Source organism: Trichechus manatus, unplaced genomic scaffold, assembly GCF_000243295.1.
Source record: "Trichechus manatus latirostris isolate Lorelei unplaced genomic scaffold, TriManLat1.0 scaffold00232, whole genome shotgun sequence".
NCBI lineage: Eukaryota > Metazoa > Chordata > Mammalia > Sirenia > Trichechidae > Trichechus > Trichechus manatus.
The window spans coordinates 3,050,609-3,067,845 of NW_004444168.1; the positions used below are offsets into that span (position 1 = coordinate 3,050,609).

The following is a 17,237-nucleotide window of genomic DNA, read 5'->3' on the forward strand; positions in this document are numbered from 1 at the left end:
GCCTACTGGAACCATCCTGTCCTGTTTTTGTAAATGTTTTGATATTGTCTTCTGTCTTCGGGGAATTCAGTAGTTATTTTTCTCATTTACTGATTGTAGATTTGTTTGTTTCATCCCTTTTTTTTTAATTTGTCAATGTCTGAGCAGGCAGGCTCTGTGTTCTTTGTTGTTTGCTCATCTGTGGGCACAATACTTTTCACCTCCTTCTCCAGTTGGCAGGGTCATTTACTCAGATACGGTACGGCAGGGCAGGTCTAGCTGAAGAGGAGTTACTGGGACAGGTTGTTTGTGGCACTTACTACAGCCACCAGGGCAGGTCAATAATCACTGCAGGGCAGGTTCCAGTAGGCCGTGCCTGTGCTGCTTGGTGGTGTGATGTCAAGCGCATGGTGCAGGTAGGCAGGATGCAGTGGGGAGATTGTTATGTGTAGAGCTAAGATGGATATGGGAGAGAGGAGAGAGGAACAGGAGCCAAAAACATACAAACAAACAAAAAAGAATTCTAGGGGAGCTTGCCGTTGGAGTGGAGAGATGAGAGACTATGAAATGGAGAAAAACAAAAAGGGGAAGAGGAAGAAGAAAAAGGAAATAAAAGAATGAATAAATAAAAATTGGAAAGGGGAAAGAACAGCAAAGTTCCCAGGGATCGCACCAGTGAGGCTATGAGTTCTGGGGAAGTTGTTAGGTGTTGCAGTACAGCCTGGCTAGAAGGCGTAGAGGTATACAACACCAGGTATTCAGGAAACAGAAAGAGAAGGAAAATATAGAGAGATGAGAAACTGAGTAATGAAGAAAGACAAAAAGGGAAAAGAAAAATTAAAAAAAAAGAACAAGAAAAGCCCTCAAAAAAACAGAAAAAAAAGAAAAAAAACCAGCGAAGAAAGAAATGCTCTCAGGGATCCCTCTGCATGTCTGTGAAAGCCAAGGGGGTAGTTTCCAAGCCATGCAGCACTGCCTGGCAAGAACGGGCTTCCCACTCAAGAAAAGGAAAAGAAAATAAACAAACAATTCAAAACAAACAAATGAACAAAAGCCCTGGGATCCCACCAGCGCGGCAGCCCAGACCAGGAAGCAGCTCCACAATCAAACAGAGCTCTGCAGTCCCTCAGTAGGAAGCAAAGATGGCACACAGAGCCAGGTATTTGAGTGAAAGGAGGGGGAGGTGGTGAGAGGTAAGGAAGAAAGCAAAAGAAGCAGAAGAAAGCAACACCAGTAGCCAACAAATGGCACTCAGAGAACCAGCCCGTGGGTGGGTGGAATCCAAGCGGCCAGTGCTTCCCAGACAAAAGATTGTGGCTGCGGGAAGCAGAGGAGACCGAGTGGGGGTGAAGAAGGGTGGGGGGTTGGAAAGCATATATCAGAAATTAATGGTTGTTTTGTCTCCCATTGGAAGCTCCGTGAAGCTGCTTTCTCTTACCCCCTGTTTGCTGGTCTCCGATAGGAGCCCAAGATGGTGGATCCGCACTGAGATGATAGGGGACCTCTGCATGAATCTCTCCTCGCTCTCCATTCTCTGTCAGTTTTCTCACTCCATTTGGTGCTTGGCTGAGTTCTTTATCTCTTCATTTGATGTTTTAGGGTTTCAGGATTGTTGTTTTCTCTGTTCGGCTTAGTTTTTCAGATCTTTGCTGTGGAGGGATGGCGTGGTGCTTCTGCCTAGACTTCCATTTTGTCAGAATTCTCCTAAATTGAACTTTAATTGGGGTCCTTGCCTTGGATAAAGCAGTCAGCTATTCACCATGTTCTACACCTATGAGGCTGAATACTTATTTAGCTCATTTAATTTTTTTTTTTTTACCCTCAACAACATTTTTATCTATAGTCTTCAACATCTACCAAAGTTTCTGACTTTCTTTTATCTTCTTCTTCACTCAGAAACTTTTGTTCTTCTTCCTTGTTCTAAAGCTAAGCTCATCAAAGCACTGTAGGCATTAAATAGGAACTATGTATAACACACGCATACTCTGATAATATTGTAATATTGTGCCCACAGTGGAGTATTTTCCCTCACCTTATGCTAGGCAATTGTTCCATGCTTCAAAAAAAAAAAAAAAAAAAATTCCACCCATGGTATATATCACATTTTCTTCAATCCTCAGAGAAGTTGGAGGAAATAAAGTGGATCACCATTCTTTAGAATTGTCTTTCTCTCTTCTCTGCATCCTCTATGTGTGGATTAAAATTTTCAGGAAACTTTAATGGTAGGCCTTGATTTGAAGTTAGGACAGGCATGAATATCCCTAGTTTATACTTCCACTTTCATATTTTTCTCTCTGACCCATTTGTCATATCTGTCTTTCACTTTTTTTCAGTCACATAGGGTTGTCTAATCTCTGTTCGTTTTCTTCTGACTCTGTTTCTGTGTCATTAATAATTATCTTTATGGTTCTTTCTTTATCTTAATACATTTTAACTACAGTGAAGTTTAAAGGGAAATAATAGAAAGAGACTAAGAGTGATGACAAGACTGTTCCCAAGGGCAGAGGCATGAAGAAAATCATGTCACACATTCAGCGCTTCCAAGAAATTAAGGGACAACCACTGAGGATGAAACCATATACTTCCAGCCTCTCTAGCTCCATGGGTGCAGTCTTCAAAAACTATCTTCCACTTACCAGTCTGTGTTAATATTAGTAAAGAAGATTAGAGCATGGAATTATGATGTGTCATAAATTTCAAAATTGTTCACACAGAGGATGGCACCCATTTTTCCACTCTGTATAAATTGTATCCACCACTCATCTGTCACTTTGTTGTACTGTGGTGGCCTGTGAGTTGCTGTAATGCTGGAAGCTATGCCACCATGATTTCAAATACCAGCAGGGTCACCCATGGTGAACAGGTTTCAGTGGAGCTTTCAGACTAAGGCAAACTAGGAAGAAGGACCTGGTGATCTACTTCCAAAAAAATTGACCAGTGAAAATCTTATGAATAACAGTGGAACATTGTTTGATATACTACTGGAAGATGACCCTCAGGTTGGAAGGCACTCAAAACACGACTGGTGAAGCGCTTCCTCCTCAAAGTAGAGTCCACCTTAATGATGTAGATGGAGTCAAGCTTTCAGAATCTTCATTTGCTGAAGTGGTACAACTCAGTATGAGAAGAAACAACTGCAAACATTCATTAATAATCAGAACATGGATGTACAAAGTATGAATCTAGGAAAATTGGAAATGGTCAAAAATGAAATAGAAGGCATAAAAATCAGTATCTTAAGCATTAGTGAGCTGAAATGGACTGGTATTGGCCATTTTGAATTGGACAATTATATGGTCTACTATGCTGGAATGACAAACGAAGAGGAATGACATCTCATTCAACATCAAAAAGAACATTTCAGGATCTATTCTGAAGTGCAACGCTGCCAGTGATAGAATAATATCCATACACCTACAAGGAAGACTAGTTAATACCTCCGTTATTCAAACTTACGCACCAACCTCTAATGCCAAAGGTGAAGAAATTGAAGATTTTTTACCAACTTCTGCTGTCAGAAATTGATCAAACATGCCATCAAGATATACTGGTAATTACTGGTGATTAGAATGCAAAAACTGGAAACAAAGAAGGAGGATTAGTAGCTGAAAAATATGGCCTTTGTGATAGAAATGACTCAGGAGACAGCATGATAGAATTTTGCAAGGACAACGGCTTCTTCATTGCAAATACCTTTTTTCAACAACATAAACAGCAACTATACAAGCAGACCTCACCAGACGGAATACACAGGAATCAAATTGACTACACCTGTGGAAAGAGAAGACGGAGAATCTCAATATCATGAGTCAGAACAAGGCCAGGGGCCAACTCTTAATACCCCCAGTTTTTCCTGGGTCATATAGTTAGGGATCTGCGTCAGAGTCTGCAAGATCTCCAGAGATGAAGGGAAAGTAAACAGCATGCACTACAGCTGTGCGAAGGGCATATGATCACAATCCTGGGAATTATAGAAATCACTATCCTGGAAATTATACAACTATGTCCCTATTTCCATCTACCACTCTCAGTTCTTTCTTTCAAGTGTTACAATTTTCACTTCTCAAATGGACATAAGAGAATGAACTCATGAAAACTATTCTGACTCACAAGAATATTGAAATTTTAGCCTTTATTAGTGGCATCCCTAGAAAACATGGTAATGAAGTGTAGTGAGGGCCCTGTTATAGGCATTTACCACTTCCCAGAGAACAGGATTGCTCATTATTCATTTGCTTAGTAGCTATTTATATTAAGCAAGAACAGTATTCAAAGCTCCATACAAGCACTGTAAAGGCAAAAAACATTTTCTAGTTCATCACTGTTCCCACTGTGCTTAGCACGGAGCATGGCCTTCCAGTATATATATATTTTTTTAAATTGATAGCTTACTTAGCCTACCTCTTTGTGTTTATAAATTTAAAAATAGATTATCAGTTCCCATTAAGATATATTCTTGGACTTTTATTGAGAGTGTATTGAATCTATAGATCAATTTGGGGATTTGAAATATTTAGAAGACCAAATCTTGCAATCCAAGAATATAGGTCTTTTAAATTTTTTCTCAATATTATTTTATGGTTTTCTGTGTAGAAATATTGTGTAATATATTGCAAAATAGACTCATTCTTACATATTTGCTATTAATTTATGCTAATGTAAATAGTACTTATAATTTTTCTTTTTAAAAATCTTTGCAACTGGTATATAAAAATAAAATCAATTTATATTTTTATCTTTTTCCAAAAAACTGATAAACTTACTTTTATTTCTAATAGGTGATCTGTAGACTCTTTAGGCCTTATTTTTAGCAAATCATGTCTCTGTAAGTAATGCCAGTTTCTTTCCCACTTCTTTTCAACTTTATATCTTGATTATATTTACTGCTTTTTTTTTAATTGGCTAAAACCTACAGTAAAATGTTGGGCAGAAGTGATGAAAGTAGCATTCTTGTCTCATTACAGACCACACAGGTAGAGTTTTCAACTTTTGACCATTAAGCATATTTGCTATAGGATTATTTGTAACTACCTTTACAGAAAATATTGTTCCCTTCTATTGCTCATTTACTAAGAGTTTTTTATCAACAAAAGATGCTCAATTTTATAAAATATTTTCTGAATCCAGTCAGATGGGCATATAATTTTCCTTCATTATCCTGTCAATGTGATGAATTATATTGATTTATTTTTAAATGCTATATAAACATTGCTTTTCTGGAATAAAGCCAAGTGGGTTACTCCCCCTTATTTATTGCCAGATTTGATTTGCTAATACTTTTTATGTTCTTTAGTGAGAATGGCTTAAAATTTTTCTTACTTATAATATCTTTGTCATGTTTTGTTATTAAGGTCATGCAGAGCTGAAAAATAATTTAAGAAATATTTCTTTTTATTTTTTCCTCTAGAAGATTTTGTGCAAGTAGTCCCCAGATTAAGAACGAGATCTGTTCCTAAGTTTGTCTTTATGTCGAATTTGTACATAAGTCAAAACAGTTAGGTACAGTTCCTATCTAACATCAGTTAGTCAAATGTTTGTCTTAGTATATAGTATATGGTGTACCTGTATAAAAAAACATTAAAGAGACACTTCTAGATACACTAAAACATCTTTAGTATAGTAACATAGGAATAAATATAATAATGTTTTGATGTTCGATGCAAAGTAGCTCCCGTTTGTTATTATGAAGCATTGTACGTACCTCAAATTTTTAATATAATAGGCTTTTCAGGGATTGGTTCGTAACCACAGGTTGTACATAAGTTGTACCTTCATAACTCAGGGACTGCCTGTATATGTGTTGTCATGATTTCTTTATTAAACGGACATATAGCAATGTTTTTTTTTTTTAATGTCTTTTTACGTTTAGACAGCAAATTAGTTTCTCATTCAAAACCTTATACAAAAATTGTTTTGTAAAATTGGTTGCAATCCCCACAATGCATCAGCACACTACCACTTTCCCTTTACACCTCAGGTTACCCGTGTCCATTTGTCCAGTTTTCCTGCCCCTTCCTGCCTTCTCCTATTTGCTTTTGGGCGGATGTTGTCCGTTTGCTCTCGTATACTTTGTTGAATTAAGTGTTATTATTTGTTTTATGTTGTTGTTGTTGTTAGGTGTCATCAAGTTAGTTCTGACTCATAGCGACCCTGTAGGACAGAGTAGAACTGCCACACAGGGTTTCCAAGGAGCAGCTCTTGAATTTGAACTGCTTACCTTTTGGTTAGCAGCCAAGCTCTTAACCACTCCCCACTAGGGCTACATATTTGTTTTATAGGCCTATCTAATCTTTGGCTGAAAGGTAGACTTAGGGAGTAGCTTCATTTCTAAGTTAGCAGGGTGTCAGGACCCATAGTCTCTGAGGTTTTTCCAGTCCCTATCAGACCAGTACGTTTAGTCTTTTTCTGTGAATCTGAAATATGTTCCACATTTTTCTCCCTGTCTGTAAGGAATCCTCTACTGTGATCTGTATGAGAGTGGTCAGTGGTGCTAGCAGGGCACCATCTAGTTCTTCTGGGCTCAGGCTGGTGGAAAGTGTGTTTCATGTGGTCCATTAGTCCTTTGAACTGATATTTTCCTTGTGTCTTTGGTTTTCTTCATTCTCCTTTGCTCTAAATGTGATGGGATCCATAGATGTATTTTAAATGGCCACTCACAACCTTTTGAGACCCCAGACAGTACTCTCTAAAGTAGGATGTTGAACATTTTCTTTATGAACTATGTTATGCCATGCCCCCAAGACCATGTTCCCTAGCCCTCATCCCCATTACTTTGATGGCTCAAGGTTTTTGGATGTGTCTAGCATGCTTCTATGGCTTTGCCTTGGTCAAGTTGTGCTGACCTACCCTTTATTGTGTATTGTCTTTTCTTTCACCAAAGTTAACACTTGTCTACTATCTAGTTGGTGGCTTCCCCTCCCCATCCCTCCCCTCCTTTGTAACCATCAAAAATTGTTTACTTTCTGTATGTAAGCCCTTTCTTGGGTTTTTATAATAGTGGTCTCATACAATATTCGTCTTTTTGTGATTGACTTATTTCACTCAGCATAATGCCCTCCAGATTCATCCACATTGTGAGATGTTTTACAGATTCATCATTGTTCTTTACAGTTTCATAGTATTACATTGTGTGTGTGTACCATAACTTGTTTATCATTCATCTGTTGATGGGCACTTAGGTTGTTTCCATCTTTTTGGTGTTATGAATAATGCTGCAATGAACATGAGTGTGCATATGCCTATTTGTGTGACATCTCTTATTCCTCTAGGATATATTCCTAGGAGTGGGATTGCTGGATTGTATGGTATTTCTATTTCTGGTTTGCTAAGGAGGTGTCATATAGGAGTGGTTTTTAATGAGAGCTTTGATAGTTAAGACTTATAGGACAATTCAAATTTCCATTTTTGTCATTTTTGAAACTATTTGTGTAGACATTTTTAATTATAAATTATATTTTTTAAACATTTCAGCTAATAAGTGGATAAATCATCAAGTCTAACAGTTGGTTTCTTATAGCTGCAATTTTAAACATAGCATAAATGATAACATTCCTTAAACTCTACCCATGCGGTAGTAACTCACAAAAGGTTTATTTCTAATATTTTGTTATCTTGCAGCTAACTCTAGAGTTCAATGGCTATCTTTGCTCGAGTTCCCCACTCTAGTACATTCTTTTCTCTTTCCTTGATCACAGGGGTTGGACATATCAAATGCTTAAATACACCAAATAGTGAGAACAAAAATTACTTTTAAAATCAATCATCTTTATTGTGACCCAGAAATGTTCTGAGATTGGCTCAGCTATCCTGACTAGGTGCCCTTCTTTAGGACTCAATTCTAGCAGTTCCCAAGGCTGCTTTAATGCCATGAGTTCTTTGTTCCTCTAAAGAAGCCATGGAAAGACCAGGTTGAGTGAGTCTCTGTACCAGCATTAGGGCATTTTAGAAAATCATGTTCTTTTTCTCCCTGTGAGGATAGTAGGAAAAAATGAGTAAATTCCAAGTGCAATTTCCTGCCCAGATCCCCTTCCTTCCCACAGGCACAGACCATACAAGTGTTGGATTCTTCGGATATCTTCAAGACTGAGGTGGAAGGTTCTGGGGTCCTTGTACTCATAGGTGGGGTACATTATGGAGTTTGGATTCCCAGAGTGATACAGGCCCAGAGTGTGACCTAGCTCATGAGTAGCAACCAGGAATAGATTAATCCCTAGAAGGATGCATACAAAAGGAAAAAAAAATATCTATGAGTAGGGAAGGGAGAGGGTGTGTGAGAAAGAAAGGAGAAGAAAGGAGAGAACAGGAATGGAGGAAATAACAAATAGAGGGAAGAAAAGATAAGCAGGGAGGGAAAGAGGATAAGTGTGAATCCGGATAGCTAAATATAGAGAGAGAGAAACTGAAAGTGAAGAAGAAGCATGGAGAGAATTGAGAAATGGATAAATGGAAGCAGAGAAAGAAGGAAAGAAAAAAGCACAAATGAGGATTTGTTTATTATAAGAGCATCTGTGTTCATAAATGACCCTACCTCACCCCACTCATACAGGAGAACCTAATCCTCAGCAAACTCTTCCCGACTCACCCTGACCACTCTGAATCCTTCCTTTCTCCTTCTTACTGTATCCCAGATCTGAATGGAGACCATCAACCACTACCCCCAGCCCCCCAGGCAGTTCTTACCCTCCCATCAGACAGAATCTTTACCCCTGTATGACGTTGACCAATGTTCATCCTTATCAAAGTGGACAACTCCTGGAGTCTCAGAATGTGGGAAAAAAGCATGGCCTAAAACACCACCTGGTCCGTCAAAGGGCAAACCATCTCCATGAGCTGTGAAGGACAGATAGCTATGGTCACAATGAGGGCAGGGAGGCTAGGGACAGGGGTGATTATAACTAACTTTCAGTGCTTGAGGGTACTGTGCATCTGGGTGGAGGGGTTGAGGAAGGGCTAAGGCACCATCTATGCAAAGGAATAGTTGTTTTGTGCCATTGAGTAGATTCTGATTCATAGCAAAGGAATGCGGTAGGACAAAAATCTAACTGCACTCCATCGTCTGTGGTAACAGAGAAATGGGTTATATGACAGAGACTGAATGAAATTTACAGGTTAGACACAAAAATCTCTTCCCAAAATGGGAGGGAATGGAGGAAAGGAAATTTAAACTCTGCCAATTTTTATAAAAAGATGAGATCACTTCAAATAGCATTTCAACACCTTTGAGGGTTTCACAGCTCCCTTTTGATAAGAATATGTGCAATTCCTCCTCTCTCATCTGTTCACAGTCACAGTGCACCCTCCCTCCTACCTACTGCTACCCTGAACTAAAAATATCTTTCCTGTATTATAGACTGATTGATTCCCATAACTGCTTTGCATGATTTCTTTTGTGTGTGTTTGTTTTTAAGAAGCTGGCCAATGTGGGCTGGGTTTTTGTTTATGGAGAGGGACTCTTTGCCCTTTAACATGGAATGCCATGTCCTCCCTCCCCTACCAGTTCTTACCCAAGGTCCAGAAAGAAATCTTGATGTCTGCATCTTGATGCTCCACTTGCTCAAAGACCAAGGGGGTCACACTGCTCCAGATGGAAACTGCTGCATGCATAATATCTTTCACTGTGGATGTCTTCAAACCATATGGGTAATTGATAATCCTGAGAGAAGGAATCTTTAGGTGGAATAACCCAGAGTTATGGGAATTATCCTAGCTTTAAAAATGAGTGACTGTACTTTCAGACAAATTGCTTAAATTGTTAAGCCTATTTTTTCTCTTCTGTAAAATTGAGTTAATACTGGACTAACTGAATCAGAAACCCAGGAATGAAACACATTTAGACAGCAAATGAAACACATAGACTTCTAAAAAAATCAATAAGAACCATCTTATTCTTACATTAACTAAAGTTTGAGAACCACTGCCCTACAGGGTGATTGTGAAAATTAAGCGGGGGAAAAATTATGTGAATTCAATTTAAATGAATAGTGTGCTATATAGTTTAGTACTGTTTTGCTTTGGATGTCTCAAATATGTTTTAGAGCCTTAACAGAGTAACCTAGGCAGGGAACAATGTTTCAAAATCATACCCTAAATACATACACACACTCAAACTAGGAAAAAATAGATTATTTACTTAAAAGAAGAATAATGGGTTCATTAAAAAAAAAAAACTTGCTGTTGAGTAGATTCCGACTCATAGCAACTCTATAGGACAGAGTAGAACTGTCCCATATGGTTTCCAAAGAGCAGCTAGTGGATTCAAACTGCTGACCTTTTGGTTAGCAGCCGTTGTAGCTCTTAACCCTGCACCACCACGGCTCCAGTGGATTCATAGAAGATAGATATTTACGGAGGAAAAATATGCAAAGTAAGGGTGTTTTTTTTTTCTATTGTTTACTGCTAGTATTGAGAATGGTGACAGGAAAAATATACAACCTACTTCAATAAGAATAGAGGTTAGCTCCACATTCTAAAGCTTGATTTGAGGAAGAAAAAATGAGAACTTGTAGAACCAACTTCTCTGAGGGAGATTTTGGGCTTTAGAGGGACTGGTAGGGAAAGCAAAAGACAGTAGGGATAGCCCAAGTGGGACACTGAGGAAGTCTTTGGACATAACCACTCCGCACATCCCTCCAGGCCTTAACAACAATTACCTGTAGGTCAGAGTGTGCTCATTCCATTTAGGTCTTTCTGGAGAGACAGAGTAGTAAGCCACATCAGGTACCCCACAGCGGGGTTGGTGCAGCACAGCCAGTGTCTGCTTGTCTAGTAGGCCTGTCACGTTCAGACTGAAGAACTGCTGCAGGAACCGTATCTGTTCTCCCTGGGTAAGGAGTGGTGACTCCTTCTTGGTCATGAAAAAGCGATGGAAATAGTCCTGAAGTAAGAGACAGCAAAGGGGTGAATACTTAGAGATAATAAAGGCAGACCCAAAGTACCCATAGTATCAATAACCCAGGGCAAAGCTTCATTTGAGGGCACGAGAGGGACAGTGCTTTGACTATCTGGCATTCTTAATCCTCTTGTTCTCAGTCAAATAATGTCAACCATCCCTGTTTATTCATGTCACTGTAAAGATAATATTAAACACAGATGATGAGAGAATACAAATGACTTAGGAAACCAGGTAAAAAAATTCTCCAAAAATAAAGCATCCAAGTTCCAGGACAGAGACTTCCAAGGATGAAGGGCATGAGGATATAAGACGGGCATTGCCCGGAGAAGATGGCCTCTGAGCTTTCTGACTGACCCAAGTTTTCTCAGTCAGAACAGAATCTGTGACTCCTACAACATAGAATTTGACTGATTTTGCAATGCCCAATCCATTTAATTCTATGCCATTAAAATAACTTTAAAGAGTACATTCATCATCTACTCCTTGTCTCCAATGACTTCCTATACAGTCCAACCTACTCAATTTCAACTTCTGAGAAAAGTATCAACTTGAATTATAGTCTTGTGTTCTATATGTATCTTTGAATGCTAGCTAGATTGAAAGTACTGTGATGGAAATACCCTTGTCTTTTACAGCTTGGTCTATCCTACAGTTCTTATGATAGTGCTTCATGTAAACCCATTGATTTTTCATTTAGTATAAACCTGCAACTAAAGGAATGGTCTACTTTGTCCCGCTAGTCCCCCTATACTTTTAGAGTTTAACACAAAAAATAGCTATAAGAACTAGTATGATTTATTTGATTAGATAACAACAATTAAAGAACACAAATATTTCTCTTTTTACCCTAAATTTCAGGAAACTCTGAAAATGGAATACGTAATTATAATAACTCTACTAAAGCTAGTATCTGGGAAAAAATGTGTTCCTTTTATAGAAATGGCTTTTTATGTGAAGAGATAATTTTTGTGCTAGGTTATTTTTTTCTTTTTTAAATTCAGATTGTAGACAAAAAAACCATGTAACTGGTAACAATTTTCAAAGAGCCACCCAAATAGAATTTTTGTGTTAGAATTTTGTAATTATTGGCCTCTATTCATTGATCAGGCATTTAGTGGTTCATTGATCCAAGCAGTTTCCCCCACTCCTGTCTTCATTACAGGTCTGAAGAAAATAGGCCACCCAGGGCATAATCACTGAAAGGCCTTTACTATGAATCATTGGCCCACCCCACATACCACAGGCAACCCAATCACCTTGCTTTACACCTTCATCCAGTGGAGTTTGCAATGTTACTTTGCCCAGACAGGGCCACTAGGTATGTTGAACAAGTTGTATGTAACACTATTCCAGAGAGTGCCATTTACACAGAATAAAATAAAAATAGCTGTCTCTGGAATACTGCAAAGTAGTGACGTTTCCCAGAGGATCTGCCACCTGCTCTGGGAAACCTCAAAGAGGCCTAGAGAGGCCAGCTCAAGATCATCATGATTCCTAAGTTGTTGCTAAACTGATTCAACAAGGACAGTTTGATAAGAGCAACATAAGAGAACAAATTGATGGCCCAAATTTTCCCAGGACTTGGGCAAATCAGCACTGCTTCTGCTTAGGTTATAGAACTATGACCTACTGCAGAGGTATGGAACCTTGAGATATGTTGAATCAACTTGGATTTGACGTAGGTATCACAATTTGACTTAATATAGAGACTAAAGCCCTGATCCAATGAGGGAGGGGAACTCAGAAGCATAAGTCACTGGATGTCTCTAATTCTAGCTATAAATCCCTTCAGTTCAGTGTTAGGTACACAAATTTCAGGTAGGGAGAGGACTGAGCATTAGCCATTTCATACTAGGCAGCTTCAATATGAAATCGTTACAAAAGCTTAGACTCAAGGCAGAGATACCACAAAAGTTATATAATGCTTTTGCCTGTCTAGCACACAAATTTAGTCACCCAGAGCAAGTCATGGCTATCTAATTGAATAATACACCATAGTGGGCTCTCGCTGTTATTTGCGTGTAAATTCTACATTCTTATACCTTTATTTTATTATCAGCAAACCTAGGTGCTTTGAGGCAAATGATATACCATATTTTTCTGGACTAAATATTAGCAGAAATTGAACTGAATCTCTGAACAGCTACAAAGTGCATAACTGAAATCTGTAGTCAGGATTTTTAGGTATTTCAGCCACTTTAGAGGTTTAGAAAAAATGTAGACGTTCTTGAGGAATTGAAAGGATGTGGTGAACAGTTTGGGAGATTTCCTGGTCAATAGTAAGGTCTATTAACCCATCTGAATAATCTTCCCTGATCCCTCACCACCTTACAGACTCACAGATCCGGACATCCCATCTGTGTTCTCCCTACATGCCATATAAAAGGCAAACCTGGCGGGAGATGAGTGCTGGGGATGACCTATCCATTACACACAATGGATACAGTGCTTAGGGCCAACAATAATTTTAGGGACCCATAAAATTTTTTTAATTTCTTGAAAATTAGAATAAAGTATGAGTTTTTAGATTGAAGAAAATATTTAAATATGTGATATTAATATGTTTATTTTAATACAACACAGTCGTATATATATAAACAAAGAAGGATCCATGAAGGCAAAGAAGTGGCTAGGGTCCATGAAAGTCATAATGAGATAATGTGGCCCTGATGAGCACACCTACCTTAACAAAGTCCCATCCTTTAAGGTCTGTAGTTGGAGGCACTGGGAGAGCAAGGCACCAGGGCAGAAAGAGTGTAAATTTTAAGACGGCAAGCAGCATTGCAAATGCTCACTCTTCACCCTGTCTAAATATGTGTACCCAACAGAGATCCTGGGACCTTTATAGCAATGCCAGCAACACCCAGTGACTCATGCTGCTAGGTCTCCCTCTCCCCCTCCCTCTCTCCGGATCAGTGAGTGTTGTCATTGCCAGTGTACGGTTGAGGGCAGAGTGGCCAGCATACCAGGGTGATGAGCGCAGTCACAGGATTTATTCTTCCTCATTCTTATCTCACATCTGATGGCCCTCAGGATCCCAAGCCATATTCTTGGTTAAGGAACTACTGAGAAGTCTCAGCACGTAAGAGGACACTTTAGTTAAAATTCGGAGGAAAAACAAAAAAGTTACAGGAGACATATGAATTATTTATTACAGTTTTATGTATAGAATAATCCCTTTACCAGTCAGAGAAAAGTATCTTGCTCCAGAAGCTAAAGAGAGAAGAGCGAATGGAATTGAGGAAGAGAATGGCGTCCACTGTTGTAAAGACACAGATTAGAGTATAAAAATCTCTGAGATGTTACAGAAGAGATCTAAGAATAATTAGATATAGGTCATTCATGTTCATACCTGTATGTTGGAGAAAATAAAGCATTGACAATAAGTTGAGAGAGACATATGTATATATAGCATAAAGTTTCAGCTCAGGGGCTTTGAAATTAGGTTGATCTGAGCATGAATTTTAACTCTACTACCTAATAGCTGTTCTACTTTAAGCAAGTTATTTAACACTATAAAGCCTCAGTCTCTTTACCCGTAAAATAAGTAAACTCATTTTATTTACATCATGGGAGACTGAAGCTTAACATTGGGCCTGGTACACAGTAAGTTCACAATTAATAAGAGCTTCTTTATAATCAATATGTTCACATGGACATGGGAATTGAAGCAAAGACAAACTTCCCTACACATTGAGATAGAAAAGATCATCAAACACCAGTCCTTATTGAGAACACGCTGGACGCTCAGACCTGAAATTGCCTCTCCTATGAGGAAGACACAGAGTCAACAGATGCAGTCCCATTCCTTGCCCTACAGAAGCTCATTCTCCAACAACCACAGGTGACTCAGTGGTAGAATTCTTGCCTTCCATGCAGGAGACCTGGATTCAATTCTCAACCAATGCCAGTTATACCCAGCAACCAACTATCATTGAAGGCTTAAGTGTTGCTAATGCTAAACAGGTATCAGTGGAACTTTCAGACTAAGACTAGGAATAAAAGTCTGGCAACCTAATTCTGAAAATCAGTCAACAAAAACCCTATAGATCACAATGGTCTGGTCTGCAACCAAATATGGGGATGGTGAGGACCAAGCAGCAGTTTGTTCCATTGCCCCCATTGCCCATGGGGTCACCATGAGTCGGCTGCTGACTCAAAACCAGCTAACAACAAGTCTTCAAAAAGACAAAGTTTAGAGGCAGGGCCAAGATGGTGGAGTAGTCAGATGGCTTCCTATGTCCCTCTTACAACAAAGACCTGAAAAAACAAGTGAATTGATTATACAAGGACAGAGGAATACAGATTATACCCAAGACGGACGAATACAGGACAGAGGAACCAGATATCGACTTAGATAGGGAAGTCACAAAAATACATCAAAGCTAAAACATTGAAAATTGAAAAACAGAGATATCAATATGCAAAAGGTGACAACATTACAACCCAAAAAATAGGACTTAAAAAATGTAGACATAGATTTTTCATATAGAGTGGAAGTCAAGGCAATACAAAGAAATAAAAGACTAGTATAAACTTAGAAAACTAGGAGTAAATATTAAGGTAACCACAAAGGAAACTAACAATCTTATGGGTCAAAATAAAAAACTAGAAAAATATAAAATCTCAGCAAACACAAAATCAACAACAATGAAAAAGATGAGAAGAAAATACATAAAGAAAAATAACTCAGCACAGAAAATTAAGGGGAACAAAGAAACTGTGAACAATACACAAAAAAAGACATCAAAATGACAGCACTAAACGCATACCTATCAATAATTACCCTGAATGTAAATGGACTAAATGCACCAATGAAGAGACAGAGAGTGGCAGATTGTATACTGTTCTGTCTGTATACTGCCTACAAGAGACACACCTTAGACTTAAAGACACAAACAAACTAAATCTCAAAGGATGGAAAAAAATATATCAAGCAAACAACACTCAAAAAAGAGCAGGAGTGGCAATACTAATCTCTCACAAAATAGACTTTAAAGTAAAATCCACCAAAAAGGCTAAGGAAGGACACTATATAATGATTAAAGGATCAATACACCAGGAAGACATAACTATAATAAATATTTAATCACCCAACAACAGGTACCCAAAATACATAAAACAAATTCTAATAGCACTGAAAATAGAGATAGGCAGCTCCACAATAGTAGTAGGAGACTTCAACACACCACTTTCGGTGAAGGATAGAACATCCAGAAAGAAGCTCAACAAAGACACGGAAGAGCTAACTGCTACAATCAACCAACTTGATCTCATATACATATACCAAACACTCCACTCAACAGCACACAGGTATAATTTCTTTCACAATGTACTTGGAACATCCCCCACAATAGACCACATATTAGGTCATAAAGCAAGTCTTAACAAAATCCAAAGCATCAAAATATTACAAAGCATCTTTCCTGACCATAAAGCCATAAAAGTAGAAATCAACAACACAAAAAACAAGGAAAAAGAAAACCAAACACATGGAAACTGAATAACACCTTGCTCAATAGAAGAAACTCAAGAGGGAATACAGAAATTCATAGAATCAAAGGAGAATGAAAACACATCCTACCAGAACCTCTGGGACACAGCAAAATCACTGCTCAAAGATCAATTTATAGCAATAAATGCACACATCCAAAAAGAAGGGTCATAATCAAAATATTAACCCTACAACTGGAACAAGTAGAAAGAGAGCAGTAAAAAAAAGACCTCAGGTGCCAGAAGAAAGGAAATAATAAGAACTAGAGCAGAATTAAATGAAATAGAGACTAGAAAAACAATTGAAAGAGTTAATAAGACCAAAAGCTGGTACTTTGAAAAGATCAACAAAATTGATAAACCATTGGCCAAACTGACAAAAGAAAAACAGGAGAGGAAGCAGATAACCCATAGAAGAAACGAGATGGGTGATATCACAACAGATCCAACTGAAATTAAAAGAATTATAACAGAATACTATGAAAAATTGTCCTCTAACAAATTTGAAAACCGAGAGGAAATGGACAAATTTCTAGAAAATCAATACCTACCTAACTAACACTAACAGAGGTAGAACAACTAAATAAACCTACAACAAAGGAAGAGATTGAAAAGGTAATTAAAAAACTCTCAACAACAACAACAAAAAAAGCCCTTGCCTGGATGGCTTCACTGGAGAATTCTACCAAACTTTCAGAGAAGAGTTAACACCATTACTACTAAAGGTATTTCAGAGCATAGAAAATGATGGAATACTCCCAAACTCATTCTATGAAGCTAGCATAACCCTGATACCAAAACCAGGCAAAGACACCACAAAAAAAGAAAATTACACACCAATAACCCTCATGAACATTGATGCAAAAATCCTCAA

General features: G+C 38.2%; 1 protein-coding gene across 1 annotated transcript; it reads right to left on the bottom strand.

Moving 5' to 3' along the window:
- Positions 1 to 7,928: 7,928 nt before the first annotated feature.
- MMP26 (matrix metallopeptidase 26) lies at positions 7,929 to 13,652 on the bottom strand. Its single transcript, XM_004389107.1, has 5 exons — positions 13,554 to 13,652; positions 10,629 to 10,852; positions 9,483 to 9,631; positions 8,683 to 8,808; positions 7,929 to 8,188 (listed from the first exon to the last, which is right to left on the bottom strand). The coding sequence occupies exons 1-5, from the start codon at positions 13,650 to 13,652 to the stop codon at positions 7,929 to 7,931; spliced, it is 858 nt and encodes a 285-aa protein (XP_004389164.1).
- Between the last annotated feature and the right edge of the window lie 3,585 nt (positions 13,653 to 17,237).

Coding starts and splice junctions, on each gene's coding strand:
- MMP26 (XM_004389107.1), bottom strand. CDS start 13,652: ATGCTGCTTGCCGTCTTAAAATTTACACTCTTTCTGCCCTGGTGCCTT. Junction 8,809..9,482: donor GATTTCTTTCTGGACCTTGG/GTAAGAACTGGT, acceptor TGTCCTTCACAG/CTCATGGAGATGGTTTGCCC. Junction 8,189..8,682: donor TTGGTCAACGTCATACAGGG/GTAAAGATTCTG, acceptor GCATCCTTCTAG/GGATTAATCTATTCCTGGTT.